Here is a 25,092-nt window from a genome sequence, read left to right as displayed (position 1 = left end):
TTTTGCTTATTTTTCTTAAGCAAGTTAAATAAAAAAACGCTGTGTCATGGTGAGCAAAGCAAATCTTCTTACTTGCTTTAATTAAAATTGAATTAAAATATGGCAGAGCCATGGTGACAGTGAAATCAAATATGAAATTCTTTTTTTCTCTAGGCTACAAATAGCTAATTTTTTAAATGTAGCTTTTCTATTCAAGTAGATGGCTTTTTTTTTTAGACATACAGTAATCTCTCAACAGCTTTTAAGTATCTGATTGTAAGTCAGAAAGGGATTTGAGTTGGGTTATTGAAATTCTTTTTCTGAATGCTTGAGTAGAGTGGTGTGTGTGTGTGTGTGTGTGTGTGTGTGTGTGTGTGTGTGTGTGTTTCATACAAACTATTTAATCATCCATTATAAATTTTTTTTTTTTTTTTTTTTTTTGCCAGTCCTGGGCCTTGGACTCAGGGCCTGAGCACTGTCCCTGGCTTCTTCCCGCTCAAGGCTAGCACTCTGCCACTTGAGCCACAGCGCCGCTTCTGGCCGTTTTTCTGTATATGTGGTGCTGGGGAATCGAACCTAGGGCCTCGTGTATCCGAGGCAGGCACTCTTGCCGCTAGGCTATATCCCCAGCCCCATTATAAATTTAATTTAATATACTTGGTATGGACATTTCTTGTTTCCAGTTGGAACATCTTGGAAATACTGCTTTAAATGTTGCTATCATTTGAACTAAAATAAAAATGTGAAATGATTTCAACTAGTCTAGTTGGAAGAAAGGACTAGGAAAAGAATGTAAAGCTCTTGCAACCCATGGGATTTATGGGTTCTGAGAGGGGAGACTGTCTTGAAAGCTGCTAGAACCCAAGAATTTTAGACCTTAGATTACTTAAACATCATAATTTTACCTAAAGATTCCTTAAAACAGCATAGTTTGATATTCCTAATTTCAGAGCAATAAACTAGAGGAGAAAAAGCGACTTCAAGAAAACCTCAGAAGAGAACAACTTAGAGACCACCATCAATAGTAAGTTTCTTTTCAGAACTTTGTAAATTTATGGGCATGTTGTACATTCGAATTTGTGTGTGTGTGTGTGTGTGTGTGTGTGTGTGTGTGTGTGTGCTAGTCCTGGGGCTTGAACGCAGGGCCTTGATGCTGTCCCTGAGGGGTTTTCTTTTTTGATCAGGCTAGTGCTCTACCACTTGATCGAAAACTCCACTTCCAGTTTTTTTTGTGTGTGTTTAAGTGGAGTAAGAATCTCATGAACTTTCTTGCCCAGGATGACTTTGAACTGTGATCCTCAGAGCTTGTGCTCTTGAGCAGCTGGATTACAGGTGTGGGTATACTCAATTTTTGAGTATCAGATGATGGTAACTTTTCAAATACCTGGTAATTAGATTATTGGCCATTATGTCATATGTGAAAATATAAAAGTTTGAGATTTCTATAATGATCAAAGTATTCTTTAGTGGTGAACTGATTAGCAATAATACTACTAAATTTGAGGGGTTTATCATCACAAATAACTTGGAGCAATTGATTCTTTGGTGATCCACGTACTTCTGATTATGTTTATGTCTAACATATTGACATAAGGAAGAGGGCACTGATGAGGGTCTTACCTAATAAATTATTTTGTTCTTTATAGTCTGAGGTATCATTTATAAGTTTATTGTCAAAATCATCACTTGGTGATCATATGCTGAGATAATTTCTACAGTTTGATTTGCAAATAGCAGTGGTTAATATATTAGAGTGATTATAATCTGTCTTCTGGCGCTTCGTCATGTAGCCCTCAAGGATAAGTTCATGTTGTAACTCTTAGTAACTAGGTTACCTAAATATAGATTTAAAGAAGACAAAACCAAAGGACCATACTGCTGGCCCTATGTAAATTCTTTTTTACAGGTATGAAATTTTTATTGATATTTTCTTTGACTATTCAGGGCTGTACACATATTTTTCAGTCCATGTGTTTATGTATTTACAGCATTTGTATGCTAATTCTAAGTGTGGTAGAATTAGAACCAAGCAGATATGGGTTGACATATGGCAGGAGGGAAAATAGATTAATAGTATATTAAAAGTATATGTATTATTGCATCCCCCTTCATGAGTAGGGAGAGCACAAGAATTTATTTTTGTCTTCGGGTCACAGTTGTAATTATCCTTTCAAATAATCATTGGACATTGGAAAAGAGAAGACCAAATTGTTGAAGAGGAGGGGTCTTAAAGACAGGGCTGGGAGTTGAAGGAAGTTCTTGCTTTGGAAAGTTTGAAACATGGCAAGGTGGGAGGTGGAAGGTGGGAAGAATCGAAGGGTTTTCAAAAGCGGGAGGCCGAGCTGCCTTTCCTAGTCTGCTAGCTCCTTGAGTTTACTCAGTTTTTACTGAATACTAAAGATCAATCAGTTCTCTTCTGTATAGAAGAAGGCTTTGCCCCCAGCCACCTTGTGCACTATCCGTGCAGTTAGTTGAATTCAATTACATGCAAATTTCACTCATTCTCTTTCTTCTTGCTTATCGGGCAAGTCCCAGTTAGCTAGGAAAAAGGAGAAGTTGGCTAAAGTTGAGAAGTATCTCAAATTGATTTTTAAAGCCTATTGAAACACAAGAAGAGGTATAAATGTGTATGCTGTTTTTTCTCTTAAGAAATAGACAAAAAAAAAGAACATTGTTTTGAATTTCTTTTGAAATCAGAAGACCAATGGCTCCTGAATTAACTGACCATAAGGTGCCCAAATTATGAAAGGGGCTTCTTAGAAAAGTTGTACCTTTGATATCACTAGTCTTTATCATGCTTTCTTAGAACTAGCTTAGGGTGGGGGTAAAATGTCTAGGAAAGAAGTTAACATTCTAACAGCACAAAGAGTTCATCAGCTAGTCTATCTGCCTCCTACTCCCTAAATTAGATTCTCCAGTAGCTATCAAGTGAAGGTACACAAAATAGAAACCCAAATAAGTTCTCACAAATGAGTCAATCTATTGCTGGTTTCCGCATGCTGTGATGTTTGGTTCACACAGAAGACTAGCAGCAGCAGCTTTTTCCTGTAAAGAAGGTCAGCTGTGGACTTGAGTAGACTGTAAATCCAAGTTACCAGAGAAAAGGCCCATGATGGCCACCTGGGGTACCACAGGCGCATTCTAATGCGCTCTTCTTCACACCTTGCTCCTGACTCTGTTCATTTGCTTCGGATTATTTTTAGTGTTGTCAATTATTTAGCTAACAGGCAGAAAACTAGGCTTTTATTGACATCCAAAGGGACTCTCCTGAGTGTAATAATGAAGGCAGTTTATCGAATGCCTGTGAGGTTGCTTTCTAATTGTACGCATTAATCTGCCCATGCAAGCTGGCTGAAAATACACAAGCAGATTGTACATGCAGATGGAGCACACAGGATAGTTTTTATGAAAAGACCTCTGGAATGTACTTCTGCAGCACTGTCTTTTCCTTAAAAATTGAATGGCTGTGACTATTGCAGTTGGAGGCTGAGAGCAGACCAGATTAATGATGCATTAAGTCTGCCACTCTGGCTGGGATGGTCTCTAGTTTCCCAATTCAGAACTAGTTCTAGGATTCTTGAGCCTGAAAGTAGAGAGGAGAAATAGACCTTTAAACATGGCATAGTTTTTGCCATTATTTTTGGCTTCCATAACTATTTACAATTTATTAAAATTTTAATGTGATGTCAGTTGGGATGGCCTTTTCTTTTTTTTTTTTTTTTGGCCAGTCGTGGGCCTTGGACTCAGGGCCTGAGCACTGTCCCTGGCTTCTTCCCGCTCAAGGCTAGCACTCTGCCACTTGAGCCACAGCGCCGCTTCTGGCCGTTTTCTGTATATGTGGTGCTGGGGAATCGAACCTAGGGCCTCGTGTATCCGAGGCAGGCACTCTTGCCACTAGGCTATATCCCCAGCCCTGCGATGGCCTTTTCTGTGAGTCAATATTTACTGATCGACAGCAAGATCTAAAATAACACTCAAAACTCCTTTTTTAAATACCCAAGAGGGGATAGTGTGATGTAGATTGTTTACAGCATTGGATGAAATGAATCTCAGCATTTTAAATGGTGATTTATGAGGAGGAGGTAGTAGAGTCATCTTTCTAATTGTTTCTGGATGAATGTTGAGATGAGTTTGGATTCTGAGACTGTTTAGTGTTGGAGTGAGGGAAGGGTGTGTAGAGGCAATATAAATGTAATTTGTGTGCAGGTGTTAAGAAAAATGACACTATAAGGATTTGCAGGATCCATGAAAATTTGGTATGTTATCCACATTTAAAATGCTAATTCACACCTAATAACCATCTAACACAAGAGATTACACACATATGTAGTTTAAGAAAGGAAAAGAGCTTGCTCTTAAAAAAAAGACAGCAAAATAATGAGAAAATTCCATGTAGTAGAGAAACTGTGGAATGTCCAGCTTAATATTGAACATATTACCTAGACCTTTTTCCATCTAATTTTCAAATCAATATTACTTGGGATTTCTCATCTCCATTTTACAGATGGAAGCTTGGGTAAGGAAAAAAATTACAAAGCGAGGCTAGGTATGATGAAGCTTGCTTGTAATCTCAGCACTTGGGAAGGAAGCTGAGGCAGGAGGACAGAGTTTGAAGCCAGCCTGGGCTAAGTAAGGAGACCCTAGCTCAAAAACAATATTTGCAAAACTCACAGAGATAGTAAGTGATGCCTCCAAATTCTGTTCTTCAACTCACTTGTGGAGATCATGGGTAATTAGGGAGCATCACAGGGTGTGTTGGAAGCCAGGAACCTCTGCACAGTGGGCAGTACTGTGGGTAGAACTAGTGGAGAGGGCAAGTCAGCTCAGAGACAGACTGGGCCATAGTTGATTTCTTCCTACCAACACCTAAATTTTGCCTAGAGTACACAAAAGAAGCCTGGAGTTAAAAATCTGTTTTCCCTCATATCATCACATCGAATTGATTTCATCTTTCCAGCCCATCCTTGGGTTAGTGTCCTAACTAATCTCAATAGAGGGGAGGTGGGTTTTTGGGACCTTAACCTGTATCTTCTCTGAGGCAGTTTCCAACATTGTTTCAAAAGGGAGGAGCATTCATTTCTTACACACCTCAATTGGAGCCCGGTGCTGGTGGCTCATGCCTGTAATCCTCACTACTCAAAGCCAGAATGGACAGGAAAGTCTATGAGACTCTTATCTCCAATAAACTACTCACAAAAAGGTGGAAGTGGTGTTGTGGCTCAAGTGGTAGAGCACTAGCCTTGAGCACAAAGAGGCTAAGGGTCAGGGCCCAAGGCCTGAGTTCAAGCTCCAAGACAGGCACAGAAAAGAAAAGAAAAGAAAAGTAAAGAAAAAAACTCAGCTGGAAAAGCTCTTGGAATCAAGCCCACCCATGAATAAGAACCTGCAGCTCAACCCATCAATTGTAATTCTGGGAAGTTTTCTTCATTCCTGCTGTTGGGACCCATAGTCTCTTACACTTCCAGTTGAGTAATAGCATGCTTAGTTCCTTGGAGGCACATCTCCATCTCTTTTAGTTCCCGAGTGTTGAGAACCTGGGCAGGTCTGCTGAATATGCACACTTTGGCCCCAAGTTTGCCTTCTGATGTGCTCACAAAACTTCTAATGCCCTTCATGGGAACTTCTGAAAGACACTTAAGGGCTGCATTGCTCCCTCAGCCATATGCTAGGCTTCAATCCAACCTTGAATTTTATAATTTAGGTAAGATGAATATAAAAGCAACCTATTCGTAACTTTCTAGCATATGTTAATGAAGCAAACTCATAGATACACAAAATCCTCCTATTGAAAGATGGTGGCTCACATCTGTGATCCTAACTAAAGAGAGATCTTAAAATCTGAGATCGTGGTTCAAAGTCAGCCCAAGCAGGAAAGTCTGTGAGACTGTTATCTCCAATTAACCACTAAAAAGCCAGAAGTAGAGCTATGGCTCACATGGTAGAGTGCTAGCCTTGAGGGGAAAAAAAGGTGGTTAATAGGGCCCAGGCCTTGAGTTCAATCCCCTACCCCCTAAAAAAATAAAAAATGCATACACGTACAAAATCCTCTATTTCATAACAACAGCATACAGATTATTATGAAAAATCTGTTCTGAGGAAATCTCTTGAGTGCTGACTCTTAAATACAGTCATTAAAACCAGAACAAATTTTCTACCCACTACCCATTATCTAGTCTTCCCACACATACCCTGTTGTATTTAATGTATGTTAACTGTGTGTGTGTGTGTGTACCACTTCTGGAGGTTTTGTACTAGTACTCAGGGACTCACACTCTCACTTGACATTTTTATTCAGGCTGAATCTCTACTGCTTGAGCTACACCTCACTTCTCGTGTGTGTGTGTGTGTGTGTGTGTGTGTGTGTGTGTGTGTGTGTGTGTGTGTAATTGCTCATAAGAATCTTAACAGACTTTTCTGCCTGGGCTAGCTTTGAACTGCGATCCTCAGATCTCAGAGTCTTCAGTAGTTAGAATTATAGGGATGACCCACTAACACCTGGCCTGTTAACTCATTTTATTCTCCCTGACACTGATCTTGTGTTGGCATTTGTCACATGTCCCTTAAATTAGTGTATGTCCTCTGGGCCCCATAGTCACTCCCTGGTAATGACTTCACTACTCTCTTTGCCATCAATTTCTTTTCTTGGATCACGTGTTTCACCAGGCTTAGTTTTTCTAAAAACATAGCATTGGTCATATCTCACCTCCATTTAAAAAGACTTAGGGCCTGTTCCTGTAGCTTTTGCATTGAATTTCAAAGTCTTTTGGGGAATCCTGATGTGGCACGTCTTACTCGTTTCAGAAGGAACTAGAGGATTTGGGCCTATGTTGGGTGATTTGGAAGAGAGTTTAAGAGCTTTGTCTTGCACAGAAAAAATGGACTAAATGGTGAACAGTAGTACTCACTAGACACTATGGCAAAAATGAACTCTACATCTTGTGGGTTGGGATGGGAGGGAAAACCTGAGAGAAAGTGAGGCGATACTGTTCAAAAAGAATTGTACACATTACTTGACTCATGTAACTGTAACCATTCTCTATATCACCTCTGTATATCACCTCTACAATAACATTTTTTTGAAAGAGCTTTGTCTTGGATTACATATCATGAAGTAAGAGTCATTATATAATTGTGTGTGTGTGTGTGTGTGTGTGTGTGTTTGTGTGTGTTTCATGGTCAACACCAAAGTATGTGTGCTGTTTTTAATCCCCTAGTTGAAAAAAAAATGTCATATACAGAGAAAATATGTATCAAGCACTGTGGCCATATGGTTGATATTTTACTTCTAATTTTTAAAAAGAAAATTTACAAAAGAAATCAACAACAGACTGTTTAAGTGTTGTCCTTAAACTCTCATTCCTTTCTCTTGTCTTTTCCTACCAGTAACCACTGTCCTGGTATAAAACATATGTCAAAACTACCAAGGTCACACCTATAGTGAATAAAGAAGTTCAAGTTAATCATTGCAGCAGTGGAAAATGAGTATACCATAGAGACAGGTAGAGCATCTCAGTACGGCAGTGTTAGACAGAGCCTATTACAGGATTTGTTTGATCTTTGGCTGGATAGTTCTGGAAAGGTCTAAAGAATAAAGGAAGTGCCTTGGATTATGTGCCACCAACTTTAGCAATACAGGAACATTCTTGAGTGTGTGTGTGTGTGTGTGTGTGTGTGAATGTGCATGCTGGTACTAGGGCTTGAACTCAGGGCCTCAGTCCTGCAAGTGATGATCTGCCACTTGAGCTACGCTTTCAATTCTGGCATTTTTTTGCAGATTAATTGGAGTTGATTCCTAGAATTTTCTGCTCCAGCAGGCTTTGAACTTCAATCCTCAGATCTCAGCCTCCTGAGGAGAGAAGATGGTCAGCATGAGTCACCAGTCCTCAGCTACGACTGGGTATCTTGAGAAATCTTACCTACAGGGAGGACAGACTACACTGAGAATGTAGCTGTGATTTGTAAGGCAGAGCAATCATTTAGTGTGAGGGATGGAAGTTCAGTACTGTGTGAATTGCATAATGCCTTGAGAACACAGATATAGATTTATTTACAACAGTACTACAGGTCGTAACTCTGTAGGTTGGATCAGTAATCTCAATAACATTGTGGTAGAGATATGGATATCAGATTTTTATTACTTCAATACATTTATTCATTCAACCGATAATGCATCGCATAACTCATCTGTAGTATACTACAGGGCATTGATCATATGTATATATGTCAGTAAAAAATTAGTTACTATTCAGCACTAACAGATAAGTATCATTTTTACTGTTTTTTGGTAGGACTGAGGTTTGAACATAGGGGCTCATACCTACTAGGAAGGTGCTGTGCCACTTGAGCCATGCTCCCAACTCCAGGTCACAGATAACAAACTTTGCCACAAAATTTTATGACAACTTGACAATAGACTGACCATTTCCCTCTGTTTTTTTTTTTATGACACTCTACCAAAAGTTTAAACCTCTGCTAATTTGAAAAGAATTTTCACCTGGTGTGGCTATAAGATGATCTAGAGAAATCCTTATAGGGTTATCCCTCTGTTCACAGGAAGCTCTGAGCTACATTGTCTTCTTTTGGAGCTTCTTCAAGATCAATTCTTGAATAGGAGTTGTTCTCCTTCTCTCTTACCCTGCAAGTTTTTTTTTTTTACTACATACATAGCAATTTACAAACTGCTGGGAATTGGAAAATATCAATGGCCTCATTTTTGTAAGTTGAAACTTACCCATATTCATTCATGATGAGAATTCCCACCTTCCCTTTATTTTACTTCTCCCTACATTTTCTAGTTTCCTTCTGTGTCTCTGGAACTCTTATAAATAGTTTGGGATTACATGTCCTTTCTCAAATCTCCTTATTGACCTATGCCAGAGTTTCTCCAATGTAAATACCTAAACACAGCACCAGTAATGCCATTACTTTTTGAAGTGAGGAGAGCAATTTGTTTTCCCACAAGTAATTCTCAAGAGGAAAGAGGACAAGTCCTGCCAGATGTCTGCCCTGTCCTAAACTATGACAGGATTTTTATATATTTTTCTTTTTTCTTTCCTGGCAGGTGTGTAATGGCATATTGCTTCTATTTTTGTATTCCCAATAACTAGAGATTAAAGATAATTTTCCATGGGGATTGCTCAGAAGAAAGTAGTCAAGCGTTAAAGCTACAAATATGGCTTCTGGGACCAGGTTGCCTGGGTCTGGGTTCAGGTTTGGGCATTTCTTGGTTGTATGACACTGATCAACTTCCTTCTATCAATTGGAGATGATAATGGAGCCTTTGCAAGGTAGTCGCAAGGCTGATATGTGCTTTCAACGGAGCTTGACACATAATGGACACTTGAAAAAACCCCAAGTTGGAATCACTCTTTTTATTATTGCTGGGGTTTTTTTTGGAAAGCAATTTATTCATACATAGTCACTGAACCCTGCTTTTAGCAATCCAATCTAAAAGGTAAAACAAACCTCACAATTGAAGAGTCTTTATTATTGCTGTTAACTGCATTTATTTGTATATGAAGTAGGTATTTCTAGCTTCTGTCCTTTTTTTGTTGAGTTCTTTGTCTTTTTAAACTTAATTTGCCAGTGGTCATTATATATTTTGGACCTTGATCTTCATAAACATCATTTGGGATTCATCTGTTCAACTTGTGTAGCATTAGTGTTTTGTTTTCTGTGTTGTGTGCACCTGTGCATGCACCCATAGTGGGGCTTGAACTTGAGGCCTGAGTCCTGTCCCTTTTTTGTTCAAGGTTGTCTCTCTACCACTTGAGCCACAACACTACTTCCAGTTTTTTGGTGATTAATTGGGTAGTAGTTTTATGGACTTCTTTGCCCAAGCTGGCTTCAAACTGTGATCCTCAGATTGCAGCCTCCCGAGTTAGCTAAGATTATAGGTGTTTTCAGTGTTTTGTCTTTCACATATTACAGAGTTAAAAGCAGTAAATAAAATGATGCACCTTGGTGTTTGGTATAAATATAAAATATGGCATATGGTAGTACTTCTGGATAGACATAAAGCAGCCTCGTGGCCAGTTCTCAGATTCTTCTTTGCTATCAGAATCCAATCTTGCTCATCTTTCTGGTTTTCTTTTTGTCTGTTGTGGGGCTTGAACTCTAGGCCTAGGTGTTGTCTGAGCTCTTCAGCTCAAGTCTAGTGCTCTACCACTTGAGCCACAGCACCATTTCTGGTTTTCTGTTGGTTAACTGGAGATAAGAGTCTCACAGGCTTTCCTGCCCAGGCTGGCTTTGAACCCCAATCCTCAGATCTCAGCCTCCTGAGTAGATAGGATGACAGGCATGAGCCACCAGCACCTGGCAACTTTCCAGTTCCAGTTTTAAATACACAAATGTCTAGAACATATAGTTAAACACACAATTCATAGCACAAACAGAAGCATGCAGAAACAAATCGGTTGTTCATAGTTAGAAGGCCTCTGGGTCCCATTTTGGCAGAAATTTTTGTTTTTGACCCCATACAATGTAGGCCTTTAGTATTTTTTAAAATTTTACATTAGTTGCCAAGTTGTTTAAAATGAATATTTTCAGCATTTTGATTCTAGCAGTAAAAACGGGGACATCTGGCAATCCTGGCCTGTGTCTCCATGGACACCAGTGGTATGGAACTAAGTAGCAGCTGACCCTTGATATGGAAGATCACTGTGTACTGTGTCTAAATCCCCAATGCTGTCTCTGATCTCTCTATTCTTGACGCACGTGACTGGTGCTATTTATCACAGGGTTTGAGTTCCTATTTTGCTGACTCATACACAAATGTTTTTGACCCTTTCCTTACTTGAGTTTATACATTAGCTAACAGAAGATGAGAGGTTAACTACCCTGTAGATGCTGAGAAACATGCAAAGTACTAAGAAAGATATTTGTAATGATTATTTACCAATGATGATACCTGCCTAATTATGACTGCTTACAATCATCTGTTTAACATTGTGATTAGAGTTTCCTTAGATAAAGATGTTTAAGGCTCTGTAGGATGGTATGATAAGTGGCAGCATCCTGACTCATAAACTTCTACAATTCCATGTTAATTTTGGTATATTTACAGATTTTTCTTTTAAATTAAAAAATTACATTTTTTAACCTTTTTTTCAATTGCTTGGGTTTGAACTCAGAATCTCGTATTTACTAGCAAGTACTCTAGTGAGTGTGTTCCTAATGCTTGATTGAAGTCAGGGCCTATGTACTACCCCTAAGCTATTTTAGTGCTCAAGACTAGTGCTCTACCACTCAAGCCACAGCTCCACTTTGGGTTTTTTGGTATGAGTCCCATGGACTTTCCTTCCTAGGCTAGCTTTGAACCAGTAATCTTCAGATTTTAGCCTCCTGAGCAGCTAGGATTATAGGTGTGAGCCACTGGTGCCTGGCTTGCTTCCAGCCCTTTTTGCTTCCAGTTATTTTACAGATAGGGTCCTGAGCTTTCTGTCTGTGTGCCACCATACCTACCTTGTTTTTTGAGATAAGCTCTAACAATTTTGCCAGTGTTGTCCTTGACCCCATAAAACTGCTATCTCTAAGTAGCTGAGATTAGGGGAATGAACCATTTATTGTACCTGGCTAGAACCCTAATTTTCTAACTAATCAACCTTATGGGAGTTGTCTTTTGCAAATCTGGGCTATTCACGTAGATAGGAAGATTAAAATTTCTCTCTGTGGATTTTCCTACTTTTTTTCTTTTATGAAGGTCACATTTTATTGGTGAATCTCTATCAATGTATTTTAAATATTCTCCTATATATATTACAATATAGCAAGGCATTTTTCTTTTCAGTTTTCTCACAAATATCCTAATAATTTTAGTGTAATTTAGTGCTAATTTTTGTATTCTGTTTTCTGGGTCTAGAATTTTCTAGACCTCACAAAAAGACATCTCAAAGATACATTTTCCCCCTTTTCTACTTTGTCCTTCCCCTCTCAAATTTCTGAGATGACTAAGAGCCAAATGGATCCTTGAGGATTCTTATTTTAAAATATAATTTTATTTATATTATGAAAGTGTTGCACAAAGAGGTAGCTATTTCAAGTCAGATAATGAGTATATTCTTTTTTGGACAATATCATCCCTTCCTGCACTTTCCCTGTTTCCCTCTCCTGGACCTTTCCACAAATTACATAGTTCACTTTCCTCATTGTTCATCTTTCCTCTTTGTCTGTTCCCATCTTTTGCCCCACCTAAAAACATTTTTTTTTAAATCCCCAAAGCAAAAAACAAACACCACTACCAACAACAAGAAAATCATGTTTCCAGTTCTGGAATTCATTTCAGTAAATAGTATTTTAAACGTTTGGAGGAATTACACTTTTGGATTCCTCTCTTAAAAGTATCTTCCTTTAGTTTGACAATTTGGATGTAAATGCGTAGTCCTAGATGCTGTCATGTCCAGTTATATTTTAGATATAGCTTCCATATATGAGAAAAAATATGTGCCATTTGTCTCTCTGAGCTTGGCTTACCTCACTTAACATGATTTATTCTAGGCCAATCTATTTCTCTGAAAATAGCATAATATTATTCTTTCTAATGAATAAGTAAAATTTTATTGTGTATAGGTATCACATTTATTTGATACACTCATCATCTCTTGTGGGACATCTGGGCTGTTTCCATAACTTGGCTATTGTAAATAGTGCTGCAATGAACATGGATGTGAAAGTATCTTTACCATATCCTGACTTGTAATATTTTGGATATGGATATGAGATGGAATCTCAAAGTTGTTTTGATTTTAATTTCCTTTTAGCCACATTTCCTGTGTATTTATTTGTCATTCTTTTTTATCTGAGAAGTCTCTTGTGCTCCGTTGTCCATTGATCAATTTATTTATTAGTTTTTGAAGGGGTTAATTTTTTGAACTCCTTATATATTTTTGATATTAGGTCTTTGCTGGATGTATTGTCAGTAAAGAAGTTCTCCCAGGTTGTTGGCTGTCTATGCAGTTTTTGTATCTGTGCACTTTGTTATGCAGAAACTTTTTATTTTGATGTAATTCCATTTTTCAGTCTCTCCCCTGTTTCCTATCCCTCTGCAACTCCTTTCAAAATGTTCCTGCCTATGCCTGTAAGTTCTAATATTTCTCCTCCATCTTGCAATAGTTTCAAAGTTTCGGGTCTTCCATTGAGGTCTTGATCCATTTTGAGTGCATGGTAACAAACAGGGATCCAATTTTTGTTTTTTATATGGCTGTTCAGTTTTCCCAACATCAGTAATTGAAGAGGTTATCTTTTTTTCCGTCATATATGTTGGGATCCCTTGTCAAATGTCAGATAACTGTAAGTATTCGGTTTTATTTCTTAGTCTTCTAATCTGTTCCATTAGTCTTCTCACCTGTGTTGGTGCCAATACCAACCTATGTTATAATAGTTCTGTAGTAGAGCTTGAAGTCTGGTTTTGTTATACCACCAGTATTTTTTGTTTGCTTTTGCATTGCTTTTATTTTTGCCTAAAATTGCTTTGGCTATTCAAGGCCTTTTGTTGTTTCATATGAAGTTTTGGATTATTCTCAGTAAAGAATATCATTGGAATTTAATGGGGAGTGCTTTAAATTTGTAGATAATTTTTATCAGTATGGCTGTTTTCATGATATAAATTCTACATATCCATGAACATAAGAGGTCTTTCCATTTCTTGATATCATATTCAATTCCTTTCTTCAGATTTTTATAGTTTTTCACTATAGAGGTCTTTGCTTCCTCGGTTAGGTGGTTTATTCCTCTTTTTCTAGCTTTCCTCAAATATTATTGACCTTTTAAAATATACTTTTGGAATTGACCTAAGTAGAGAAGTTTCTCTTTATAGATTATGTTATGTTGTATGCAAATTGTTGAAGTAAGGAAGCCCTAAATGTATAATGGCTTGATTACTATATGTTTTTTTCTTTTTTGTCCTATACTTTCATTTAAGATGTCAATGAATAAGTTTTATAGGAAGCCTTTAAATTAGGTATTTAGGGAACAGAATGAATAGTGTTTCTACCACCTTCAGTATGGAGCTTTCTTTCCAGATTGTTGTGCTCAAGCCAATCAGCAGGGAGGAAATATATGGAGACACAAGCATGGGAAGTTTATGATGAGTTAATCCTAAGAGTGGTGTCCATCACTTCCTCTCAGTCCATTGATCAGAATTCAATCATATTGCAACACTTAGCTGTAAGAGAGACTAGGGAATGAAGACAAGTTACATGAACTGATTAAGGATTTTGACTGGGAGCCAGTGACTCATGCCATAATCCTAACTACTCAGGAGGCTGAGATCTGAGGATTGCAGTCAATGCCAGTGAAGGCAGGAAAGTACATGAGAATATTATCTCTAATTAATCACCACAAAAGCTACAAATGGAGCTTTGGCTCACATGGTAGAGTGCTAACCTTGAGCAAAAAGCTAAGAGACAGCACCCAGGTTCCACTTCTGCTTTCTGAATCACAAAGGATTTTTGATTGATAGATAGGAAAGAGCTCCTGGAGTATCCCCATATATCCTGGGTACAGCCAAACCCCCAAGGGAGATAGACCCATGATGAGTAGAGAACCAGATGAAAACCCAGTGTGAAATGAGATGTTGTAGAAGAATAATAGTTATAACTCTATACTGAAGTCTGGTGTCAAACTTTAAACTTTTACAAAGAAATTATGCCACAGACTGTAGAGTCTGAGAGAGGGTTTACCTTCCAAATCAGTAACATGATGTGGAAAAATGAGGTGACAGGTCACACTTCACAAATCTTGTTTTATATTTTTCAAAATAGTATTCATGAATCCAAGCTTGCAAAAGCATTTTTTCCCATGCCTGTTCCTGACCTAACTTTTTTATATTGTAATTTTTTATTATTATTGTAGAGTTGATGTACACAGGGGTTACAGTTATATGAACCAGGCAATGAGTAATGCATACAATTCTTTTGGGGCTGTATTTTCCCTTACTTCACTCTCTCCCAGCTTTTTGTTTCCCATCCCCACCTACAAGATGCATAGTTCATTTTCCACGTAGTATCTAGTAAGTACCACAGTTGTTTTGTTTACCCTTGTTCCACCTTTTCTGTGCCCCTCTTACCCCCCTAATTATAAACAAACAAAAGGAAGGAAAAACAAAAACAGCACAATGGCACCTAAAGTGTCTCTTGTTTCCTTTTCCTGGAATTCATTTCATAAAAATATTATTTTATGCGATCACATACACATAGCTATTGAGTAACAAATTCTGGCAAGGATGTGGCCAAAAGAGAACTCTATTACACTGTGGCGGGGGAGAGGGGAATGTAAACTTGTTCAACTACTCTGGAAAGCAGTGTTGAGGTTCCTTAAAAGACACAGAGCTTCCCTATGTCCCAGCAATCCATCTCCTGGGCATTTATCCAATAGAACACAAACCAAGCCACACTAAAGCTACCAACACAACCATATTTATTGCAACATTGTTTACCATAGCCAAGATAATAGAATCAACCCAGATGTCCCTCAGATCAAGAAAATTGCTATGTACACAATGGAATTCTACTCATCCATTCATAAGGAAATGGAAGGACTTGGGAGGAAAAGTATATTAAGCAAAGTAAGCCAGAGCCAAAGAAACATAGGCTACATGTTTTCCCACATTTGTGCCTATAAATCTACAAGAAAACACACTGAATGGTTAAACTCTCTCTCCTCTCTCTCTCTCTCAACACACACACACACACACACACACACACACACGGACATGATACGCTATATAGGACTCTAGACATTCATACACTGAGGCCAAAGGAAAATATACATGGTAGTGGATTGCAAAGGCTCAATAGTTATGTGCATAATGACCAACCTAACTTTCTTAGGACATTTTAAGTCATTAACCCATTAAGGACTAGGCCAGTATCCAAGGCACAGTAAGAATGGTATTTCATTTTATGAAAGCATTGATGTCTTTTTTTTTTTTTTATCCTTGATAGCAAAACTGCTGAGTTCTTGAGCAGGCTAGACACAGAATTGCCAAACAGAAGGACCTGTCAAACTACTTTCCGTGACCTGCAATCCTCAACATGGGTAAGTGCAACATCATACAAGCTGCCATCTGGCAACTTTCAAAGAGCTGTTTTGAGACTGAAGATTGAGGGCACAAAATGACTGGCATAGCAACAAATGCTAGAACTAAAGGTTGATGGGATGACCTAAAATTTAGGCTTCATCTCCTTCCTGAACTATATTTAGATAGATGTAAAATGATGGTTGTATTTGTTAGCTACATTATGAATATCTGAATGTCCTTGGTCTCACCCAGTTATCCGTTCATCCCGCCATCATAGCCTTAATGTGTACATAAAATCTACTACATGTATATGGCTTCTTCTCTGAAGGACTGCAGTAGAGTGATGGAGAAAAACAAAATGCAGAGTGTAGAGCATATTGTAACTACAAATCAGCATTGCTGTATTAGGAAGAAACATCTGAACCAAACTCTCTCTCTCTGTGTGTGTGTGTGTGTGTGTGTGTGTGTGTGTGTGTGTGTGTGTGTGTATGCTTCCTACTAAAGGTGGCACATGGGCTAAAATGTAAAAGATGAGCATCATTGGCTCATACCTGTAATTCTTGCTACTCAGAAGGTTAAGATCTGAGGATCATGGCTCAAAGCTAGCCCAGGAAGAAAAGTCTGAGAGACTTTTTTTCTCCAGTAAACTACCAAAAAGAGCTGGAAGTGGAGTTTTGGCTCAAGTAGTACAGCACTAGCCTTGAGCTTAAAAGAAGCTCAGGGACAGCTTAGGCCCCGAGTTGAAGCCCTCTGACTTGTATACACACACCCATACAAACACACCCATCCCCATACACAGATCAGTTACTAGAGTCATTCCACATGTCAGAATTTGCTGAGACACAGAAGAAAAAAATAAGGCATAAAGGCAGCAAAACAGCATGGCCTATGTTGGGGAAAAAGGTTTAAGTAGTAGTTGCAGTGGGGAAAAGTAAACTAGAAGGCTGGGGAACTAAGTAGGAGCCGTAAGAAGCTTTCCCCAATAGTGGTTCCTCTGAGAGTTGGTAGAAGACAGTTTACTGCACAGGTTGCCATGGGTACTGTGGAATGTCTAGTGTCCCTAGGCTCTAGGAACAAAAGTGCTAGTTGCATATTCCACACATGGAAATTGGAGTATTCCTGGCAGAAACAACTGTAGACATTTCTGTGCCACATTGAGGAACTCAAGTTCCTTATTCTGTAAGGGTCAAGTTCATATTTTCACTGAATCACACTGTTAACCATTTCAAGGATGAATCTAAAGAAATAGAGGCTTATAAGGTCTAGGTGAGGAGTGAAGACATCATCAATATGGCAGATGAGAGGATGGAGATGAAGCTCTAGGTAGAAAATTGCTTATATGGAGAAGTCAGCAGAGCATGATTATTGACTAGGGACAACGAAGTAACATAATTAAGTATTCGTTTGGGTAAGGCTTGTGGATGAAAGAAAATCTCGGCTTAAGTTTTAAAAAGTCCTAAGCTTTTCCAGGGTTCAGATGGGTTAAAGCTAAGTTGTTTAGAGAAATTTGGTCTTCATTCCTCCCCAATGCCTTTCGCCATAGGGACTATGTTTTAAAATGTCAAGAAACATTATGATACCCTTAGAAAAGGTCATTATACTCCTACCCACAAGCCTTTAGGTTTTCCTCTTTTCTTTGCTTATAAAATCATGTTTCAGAGTCTAAATTTTTCAGTGTATACTCCACAAATCCACCATCCCTCTTTTCTTATTTCAGGGTTCTGGGAGAAAGACTTGGGAAGCTTTCAATAGTGAAGTTAAATCATGTGTAAATGCCAATGCTAAATATCTGGGGGATATCCTTGTGTCTGGGGTAGGGTTGGGGAATTGGGTAGCTTACTGACTGGATTTTTGCCTGCCAGGATTTCTTCCTTTCTTTTTGAGGGCTTCTGAAACCTATGATTTGAAACACCTGGCAGAATTGTGTATGCTTGCTCTATTGATTTTTGCTCATTTCTTCAATTTTGCAAGATCACCCTGAATTTTAATATTGTCCTCCAAAGCATTAGCAGTCTCTCCCAGAGCTATGTAGTTTGTGGATTGATGAGTGCATTTGTTATACGATTCTCAGAACTATCAATAGAAAATATGGAGCACGATTGGCCCTGGGATGGTTCCTTATGAACTGCATGCAACTGCTTCTCTCATTTCAACACCAAACTATTAGTACGTTTCTGGCATTCAATATATTTAGCTGACTTTTTACCCATATTATGCTCTTCTCATTCTATCTAATCCATATGCATGGAATTCTTCTGAGAATGCTTTGTGAAGGCATTCCTGATGGAATAGGAAAAAATCAAATATGTATATTGCACTTCTGTGAAGAATATGTCTTCTCTGTTCAAAGAGGGCAGTTGGCTTTTGTCTTAGTGATGGTCAGTATACAGAATTTTCAAAATGTGTGACTCCTATTGATATGGGGTTTAAAGAATTGAGACTGTTTCAGCTATTTCTCCCCCCCCCACACCCATTTTAATCATGCTACCTAAAGCAGATTTCCTGGAATAAATTTTTCTTCTGTACTTCTCACTTGAACGTGGATTTGCCATCAGAAGATCCCCATCTTCTGTAATTTTGTCAAAAAGGACTAAAATAAAATTCCCTTAAATTGTTACATGAAAGCTTTAGGTTTAAGAATCCAAAACATGTATTTATAGAGTTCACTTGCATATGGATTTAAGTAGTTCTCTCCTGTAAATATGTGGTAGAGCCCAAAGTGCTACCCTCCTCTGCTTTAGCATCATGGACTTCCAGGTACATATTAGAAGCTTCCAGCCCTTGGTTTCCTTCCCCTTCTTCTACAGAGAGTAGTAGTATTTAAATGTCATTACTGCTCAAAGTCATTTTTGACTCTCTATATCTTTGTGTACATTGGGGGATGTGTGGTCATAGAGCTTTGAACTCAGGGCCTGGGTGATATCCTTGAGCTTTTTCACTCTAGAGCTAAAGTAGAGCTCTAGCCACTTTTAGCCATAGCACCACTTGGTTTCCTGGTGGCTCATTGGAGATGAATCTCATAGAGTTTTCTTTCCCAGGCTGACTTTGAATCACAATTCTCAGATCTCAGCCTCCAGATTAGCTAGGATTACAGGCATGAGCTACCAGAGCCCAGCTTGGCTAAGCTATCTAAGGCTAAGTTAAAAATGCCCTAGATTAAGCATAATACTCCTTCTAGCCTGGCCTCTGCCTGTCTACCCTCCTCTTTCTCTGTTATTTTCTTCTCCTCTTCTTTCTCCTCTTGACTCAGTCTCTCTCTTTAGTCTTTCTTTGTCCTTCAAGGTATAGAGGACTAGCCTTGAGTCTAGATCTTTTCTACAGCCAGGGTGGTCCATGTGTTGGCAGCATCAACATCACCTGAGAGCTCATGGCAATGAAGACAGATCTCAGGGACTACTATAAGCCTGCATCGAAACGCCATCTGTGAGTGACTTGGGTGTCCAGTAACACTACAGGGAAACTGCTCATAGCTCATGTCACCCTGGACATATACTCACACATTGCTCTGCACAGTCAATGAGATTTTTCTTTTCATTTTTAATCTATGCTTTATCACATTTTCATTGGGTTTTTATAAATTATTTTTAAGTAGTTGTGCAAAGGGGTTTCAATTCAACATATCAGTTTGGGGGATACAATGCATCTTGATCAGTGTCACCATTTCCATCATTCTTCCTCATCTCTGATATTCATTTTTTTAAATGTCAAATGATATGAAAATGTCCCAGTCACATGTACTCCTTCAATCCTACTCTTTTAAATTCCTGTATTATTGCTGTAACAAATTGCCAAAAATTTAACAACTTCATACAAGACAAGATTATTCGTTTCAATTTCTGGGTCTAGAAATTCAAAACTAAGGATATATCTTAAAGTGATAGAACTGGTGTATCTTCGGATGAATTCCTTCTGGAAAGTGTCTGGGAGCAGGGACCATCTATCTATTCTTGGCCTCTCTCAGCTTCTCTCTACCACTGGCATTCCTTGGCTCTTAGCCACATCTCACTAATCTCTGCTTTTCCTTCCCATCTTCTTTTTGCCCTTCTGACCCCCTTGTCTTCCTCTAAGAAGGACCCTTACATTTGTATTGGGCCTACCTGAAAAATCTAGGCCAGTCTCCCCATCTCAAGATTTTCAATTCTTGCTAAATCTCTTTTGCTACATGAAGTACTGTTAACAGACTGCAGGCTTTAGGATGGGAACATCTTCGTGAGACCATTATTCAGCATACCACTTGCCTCCATAGTTTTGCTATTTGACTCTTAGTACCATTAGCATATATATTGCTATCTCTTGTTCATTTCTAAACCTTACTAACCCATTGCTGCTGCTTCTTCTCTTAGTGTAATGAGATTCAGTACTTCAAGCTTTCCTTTATTCCAATTACATGAGCATTTTCTCACAACCTAGGCAGTTAGTATACTCTAGTTCCATTTTCCTTCTACTTATATAACTTTCACAACATTTTATTTTTGCATTTTCCCAGTCAAATGCCCAAAGGAAACTGTCTTCCCGTTTTGGTGACTGTTCTTGAAACTACCTCTGGATACAAATCTCCATACACTTTTCCATTTTGTGCCTGTGAGGTAGCCTGTTCATTTTGACTACTCCATCCCATCCTAAATCCACCTGCTGGAAACCACACTGACTATGCTTCAGTTCTGCCATCCAGCCATTGTTTTGGGACTCACCTTTATCACAAAGGTTCATGGTCTTCTCTGTTTTGTAATCTGACCTGGGGAGCTTTAAAAGTGGGCTGGGGATATGGCCTAGTGGCAAGAGTGCTTGCCTCGTATACATGAGGCCCTGGGTTCAATTCCCCAGCACCACATATACAGAAAACGAACAGAAGTGGCGCTGTGGCTCAAGTGGCAGAGTGCTAGCCTTGAGCAAAAAGAAGCCAGGGACAGTGCTCAGGCCCTGAGTCCAAGCCCCAGGCTGGCCAAAAAAAAAAAAAAAAAAAAAAAAGTGGCTGGTAGCTTAGGTCACACCCCTGGAGATCCTGCTATACCATGGCCTAGGGGCTTCAGTGCTTTTAAAGCTCCCAAGGTATTTCTAAAGTGCAGCCAAGGTTGAGAATCACTTCTTTGAAGTCAGCTTGGGAATTGCTTTTATAGCTTCCCGATCTTGTTTATTTGATCTCCTTGTCTTTATTTTTTATTTCTTTTGGTATGGCATATTATTTAGCTATTTCTCATGAAAAGATGATCAAATCCTTCCTGGTCTGAAACAATCTTTATTCAGCCCTCATATTTTGCTTGGAATTTAACTAGTCACTGTTCCAAATTGGTAATCATTTTCCTTGATAACTTTGAGTGCATGGTGCGTCTACTTTTAAGGACTGCCTCCTGAGAGATACAAAGCAATTTGAATTTCAGTTCTTATATAATGGATTTTTTCCTTCTTCCATTGGAAATATTTTAATATATTTTCTTTTTCTGATATTTTGTAAAGATGTGGCTTAGTGTAAGGATCTTTTTAAAAAATATTTCTGAATATGGAAACTCATTTCTAGTTCTAAATGATTTTCTTGCATAATTCCTTTGATTTATTTCTCTTCATTTTCTCTTTATGAAATTCCTACTACTCAGATTCTAGGCCACCTGGATTTACCTTCTAACTTTTTCCTTTTAAATATTTTTCCTTTCTAGTCAGACATGTATTTCTGACTTCTAATCATTTACTGATTTGGTTGTTTTACTTTTTTTCTTTTTCTGTTACTTAAAAGAAACAGCACAGGAAACAAAGGAAAACTTCCCAGAGGGGATTGATATACAAGATTTTATTCCATTCTTTCCTGCTCAGTCTGGAATTTTACAGCTACTGTTTCCTGGACTTGGTATCAAAGGTCTCATTTTCCCAGAGAACAGTTCGGACTTCCTGTTAGGGCTGTGGGGATAAACAGTTTGTACTGAGGCTTCCTAATAATTCCTTTCTTTCATCTTCCTGTCAGCTCCATTGCTTCCCCAGGAACTGGTGCATCCATTTCTTGGGCCTCATGATGCTCTGTGGAATACAAAAAAAAAAAAAAAAAAAGAAAGAAAGAAAGAAAGAAAGAAAGAAAGAAAAAGGCTTCCCCTGGGTGTTTTCTGTCCCTTTCCAGCAAGTCTCCAAGTTCATCCTTTTGCTAAGTCTTTTATTTTATTTTTTTAATTTAAGTTTATTGCCAAGGAGATATACAAAGGGGTTACAGTTACATATGTAAGGTAGTAAGTACAATACTTGTCAAACTTGTTACCTCCTCCCACATTTTTCTCCCACCTTCCCTCCTCCCCTCCCAAGTTGTACAGTTAGTTTACAACTTATTATCTTATTGCATTGGTTTACCCTTTGTCCTTTGGCTCATGATTTTGATATTCCCCTTTCCTTCCCTAATTCAGATAAACATATATACAATACCTAGGGTACCAAATCAAATACAGTGACAATAGGGGCGATACCATAGGGGAAGATAAACAAAAGAAAAAAAAATTATTTCACAAGGTACATTAAAAATAATAACTAAAACCCACTTGTTTCCATATCTTGGAGTTCATTTCACTTAGAATCATTTTATATGATCATATGTACTTAGTCATTGAGCTCTTGTGATCCTCTTCTAGGACTATCCTAGATATATGCTAAATGTATTACCAATGAGGGAAAACGAAGTCTATGTCTCTTTAGGTCTGGCTCACTTCACTTAGTATGATTTTTTCCAAATCTTTTTCTTATGAATGGAGCAATCCCATTCTTTGTGATAGAAGAATAGAATTACATACTGTATATGTACCACATTTTCTTGATCCATTCATCTACTGAGGGGCATCTGGGTTGGTTCCATATTTAGCTATGGTAAATAATTTCTGCAATGAACATGGTTGTGCTAGTAGCTTTAGTATGGTCTTATTTGTGATCCTTTGGGTAAATGCCCAGAAATGGGGTTGCTGGGTCATAGTGTAGCTCTATGTTGAGCCTTTTGAGGAACCTCCAAACTGCTTTCCATAGTTAACCAGTTCATCATCTATTTCATCTTCATAGATTTTTTTTTTCATCAAGAGGTACCTGTATTGTATTTGTATTCAGATACCTCTCAGCACTGTGGCTTACCTCTCAGCACTGTGGCTTGAACTCAGGACTTTTTGCTCTTGCTCAGCTTTTTGACTCAGTGGCTGGTACCCTACCAATTAGGCCTCATCTTCACGTCTACATTTTTGCTGGTTATTTGGAGATTGAGCCTAGCTCCCAATGACAATTCTCAGATCTCAGCCTTTTGAGTAGTTAGGATTATAGGCATGAACCCTCAAACCTGACTATTCATTGGTTTCTAAAGACAAGAGTTTACATTAGTTATGTCCTCTTGTAGGGGTAAATTTGAAATCTTAGAAGAAAGATCTGTTTGCCACCATTTGGAAATCAGATATATTACATATCATGGGCCAAATTTTTGGTCTCTTGTTCAAATTTATATGTTGAACCCCAACTTGCACTCTCTCAGAATGTAATCCTGTATGAAGATAGGATTTTTACAGGAGCAATCAAATGAAAATGAAGCTCATATTCAATATCAAAAGGGAATGTGGGACATAGAGAAACGTAAAAGGAAGAGACAGGTGAGGATGGTTGTCTTCAAGCCAAAGAGAGAGACTTCAAACAGAAATCTTTCTCTCACAGTGTTTAGAAACAGCCAACACTGAGGAGATTTGGATTTTTACTGTTTGTCCCCGAGACAGGAAATTTCTGTCCTGTAAGCTGCGAGAATGTGCTTCTTTGCTGTTCTTATCTAAAAAGTTTACAGTGCTATTTGTTGCTTGTTCATAGGATGCCCATCCTCCCTTCTAGTGATTTCTTTCACTATTTGATGTACAACTTTGTGTCATCCACTCAGAGAGGTATCCTAGACTCAATTTAATGGCATGTCCTCTTTGGTGGCTTCTATGATGACAGTTACCACATTATGTCACTGGAATCATCAATCATCTTGTCTGAGTTCTGTATGAAGTGACAGGTACCCAAGATCTAGGCACAGTGCTTGTTCCTACTGAGTTTATATATGAGTTATTGTTATGACTGAATAGATCAATCTATATCAGACTATAGCTTTGAGAGAGAACTAGGTAAAAATGTTCTTTAGTTGAACAACAAAATCTTAGCATCAATATTATATATATTATATTTAATAAACATTTAATGCTTGGAAAATTATGTGACCATGGTGACTTTAGCTATGTCTTATATTAGGAACTAAGGAAAATAGAGATAAGAAATATTTACCCTCCTGTTAATGTTTTTTAAACAGAAACTTCCAGTCCTGCCTAGAGATTTCAACTGGGTATGTATGCATTAATATTGCAAGTAACTTCAAACTCTTTTTAGCTAAGGTATTGTGTAACTTCCTAGTTTCTGAAGCCTTTTATATGGGTACTTTATACATGTCTAATAACCATTTTATTTCCCAGTCACAAGCTAGGATCCATATTCTGATAAAAGAACAAAGCAGTTAAACATAAAATGAAAGTATTCAAATAGAATTTAGGTTTCTTGCTCAAATCATAGCATTTGCTTTATCTGCATATTTTACTCTACCTTGGAACTTCTCAAATAGAAACCATTTATTCTCCTTCTCTTCTTTCTTTTTTTTTCTTGCTACCTGGGTCTTATGTGGAATATATGTGAAAAAGATTATCCTCTCCTGTAAAAAGTAGGGATAATCAGAAGACTAGAACCTCATCTATGATTTACTATGGTCCTCTTGGGTTAGGGGAAAAGAGAAACCGTAGAGGTTTACCTATTTGGTGTAGCAGGCTTTAGATATATGAGGGTTTTCTGTATACATGGCTTTCTTCTATTCTCATTGGAACTGCTGTAAATGATGTAATTCCAAAGTTTCTCTCCCTCTCTGCAAAGTGGGTCTTACTGTTTGATAGCCTATGGATTTTCATCATGACAAGAATGGAGCAATGAGCTAAGAAGTGCTTGAGAAAAATTATACTGTGGGAAAAGGAGGAACCAGCCTACATAAGCTTTATGGATTATTAGTCCAGAGAACAAGGCCTGAAATATGGAACTTGCTGCTGCAATGCTGCTGGGAGTTTTATGAGATCAGTGGAATTTCC

The 25,092-nt window shown here is 38.2% G+C and overlaps 1 protein-coding gene across 2 annotated transcripts in view; it reads left to right on the top strand.

The window, feature by feature from the left end:
- Epsti1 (epithelial stromal interaction 1) overlaps positions 1-25,092 on the top strand; it is an 89,736-nt gene that overhangs the window by 35,143 nt on the left and 29,501 nt on the right. Inside the window, exons 6-8 of one of the 2 annotated variants that reach the window (XM_048341309.1) lie at positions 930-1,003; positions 15,921-16,014; positions 24,276-24,308. In XM_048341309.1, coding sequence (XP_048197266.1) covers positions 930-1,003; positions 15,921-16,014; positions 24,276-24,308 — 201 coding nt within the window. The remainder of the gene's footprint in view (positions 1-929; positions 1,004-15,920; positions 16,015-24,275; positions 24,309-25,092) is intronic. The other variant, XM_048341310.1, reaches the window with a different exon arrangement.

Source organism: Perognathus longimembris, chromosome 3, assembly GCF_023159225.1.
Source record: "Perognathus longimembris pacificus isolate PPM17 chromosome 3, ASM2315922v1, whole genome shotgun sequence".
Classification (NCBI taxonomy): domain Eukaryota; kingdom Metazoa; phylum Chordata; class Mammalia; order Rodentia; family Heteromyidae; genus Perognathus; species Perognathus longimembris.
Note: the sequence above shows the minus strand (reverse complement) of the source record. Positions and strands in the feature narration are given on the sequence as shown.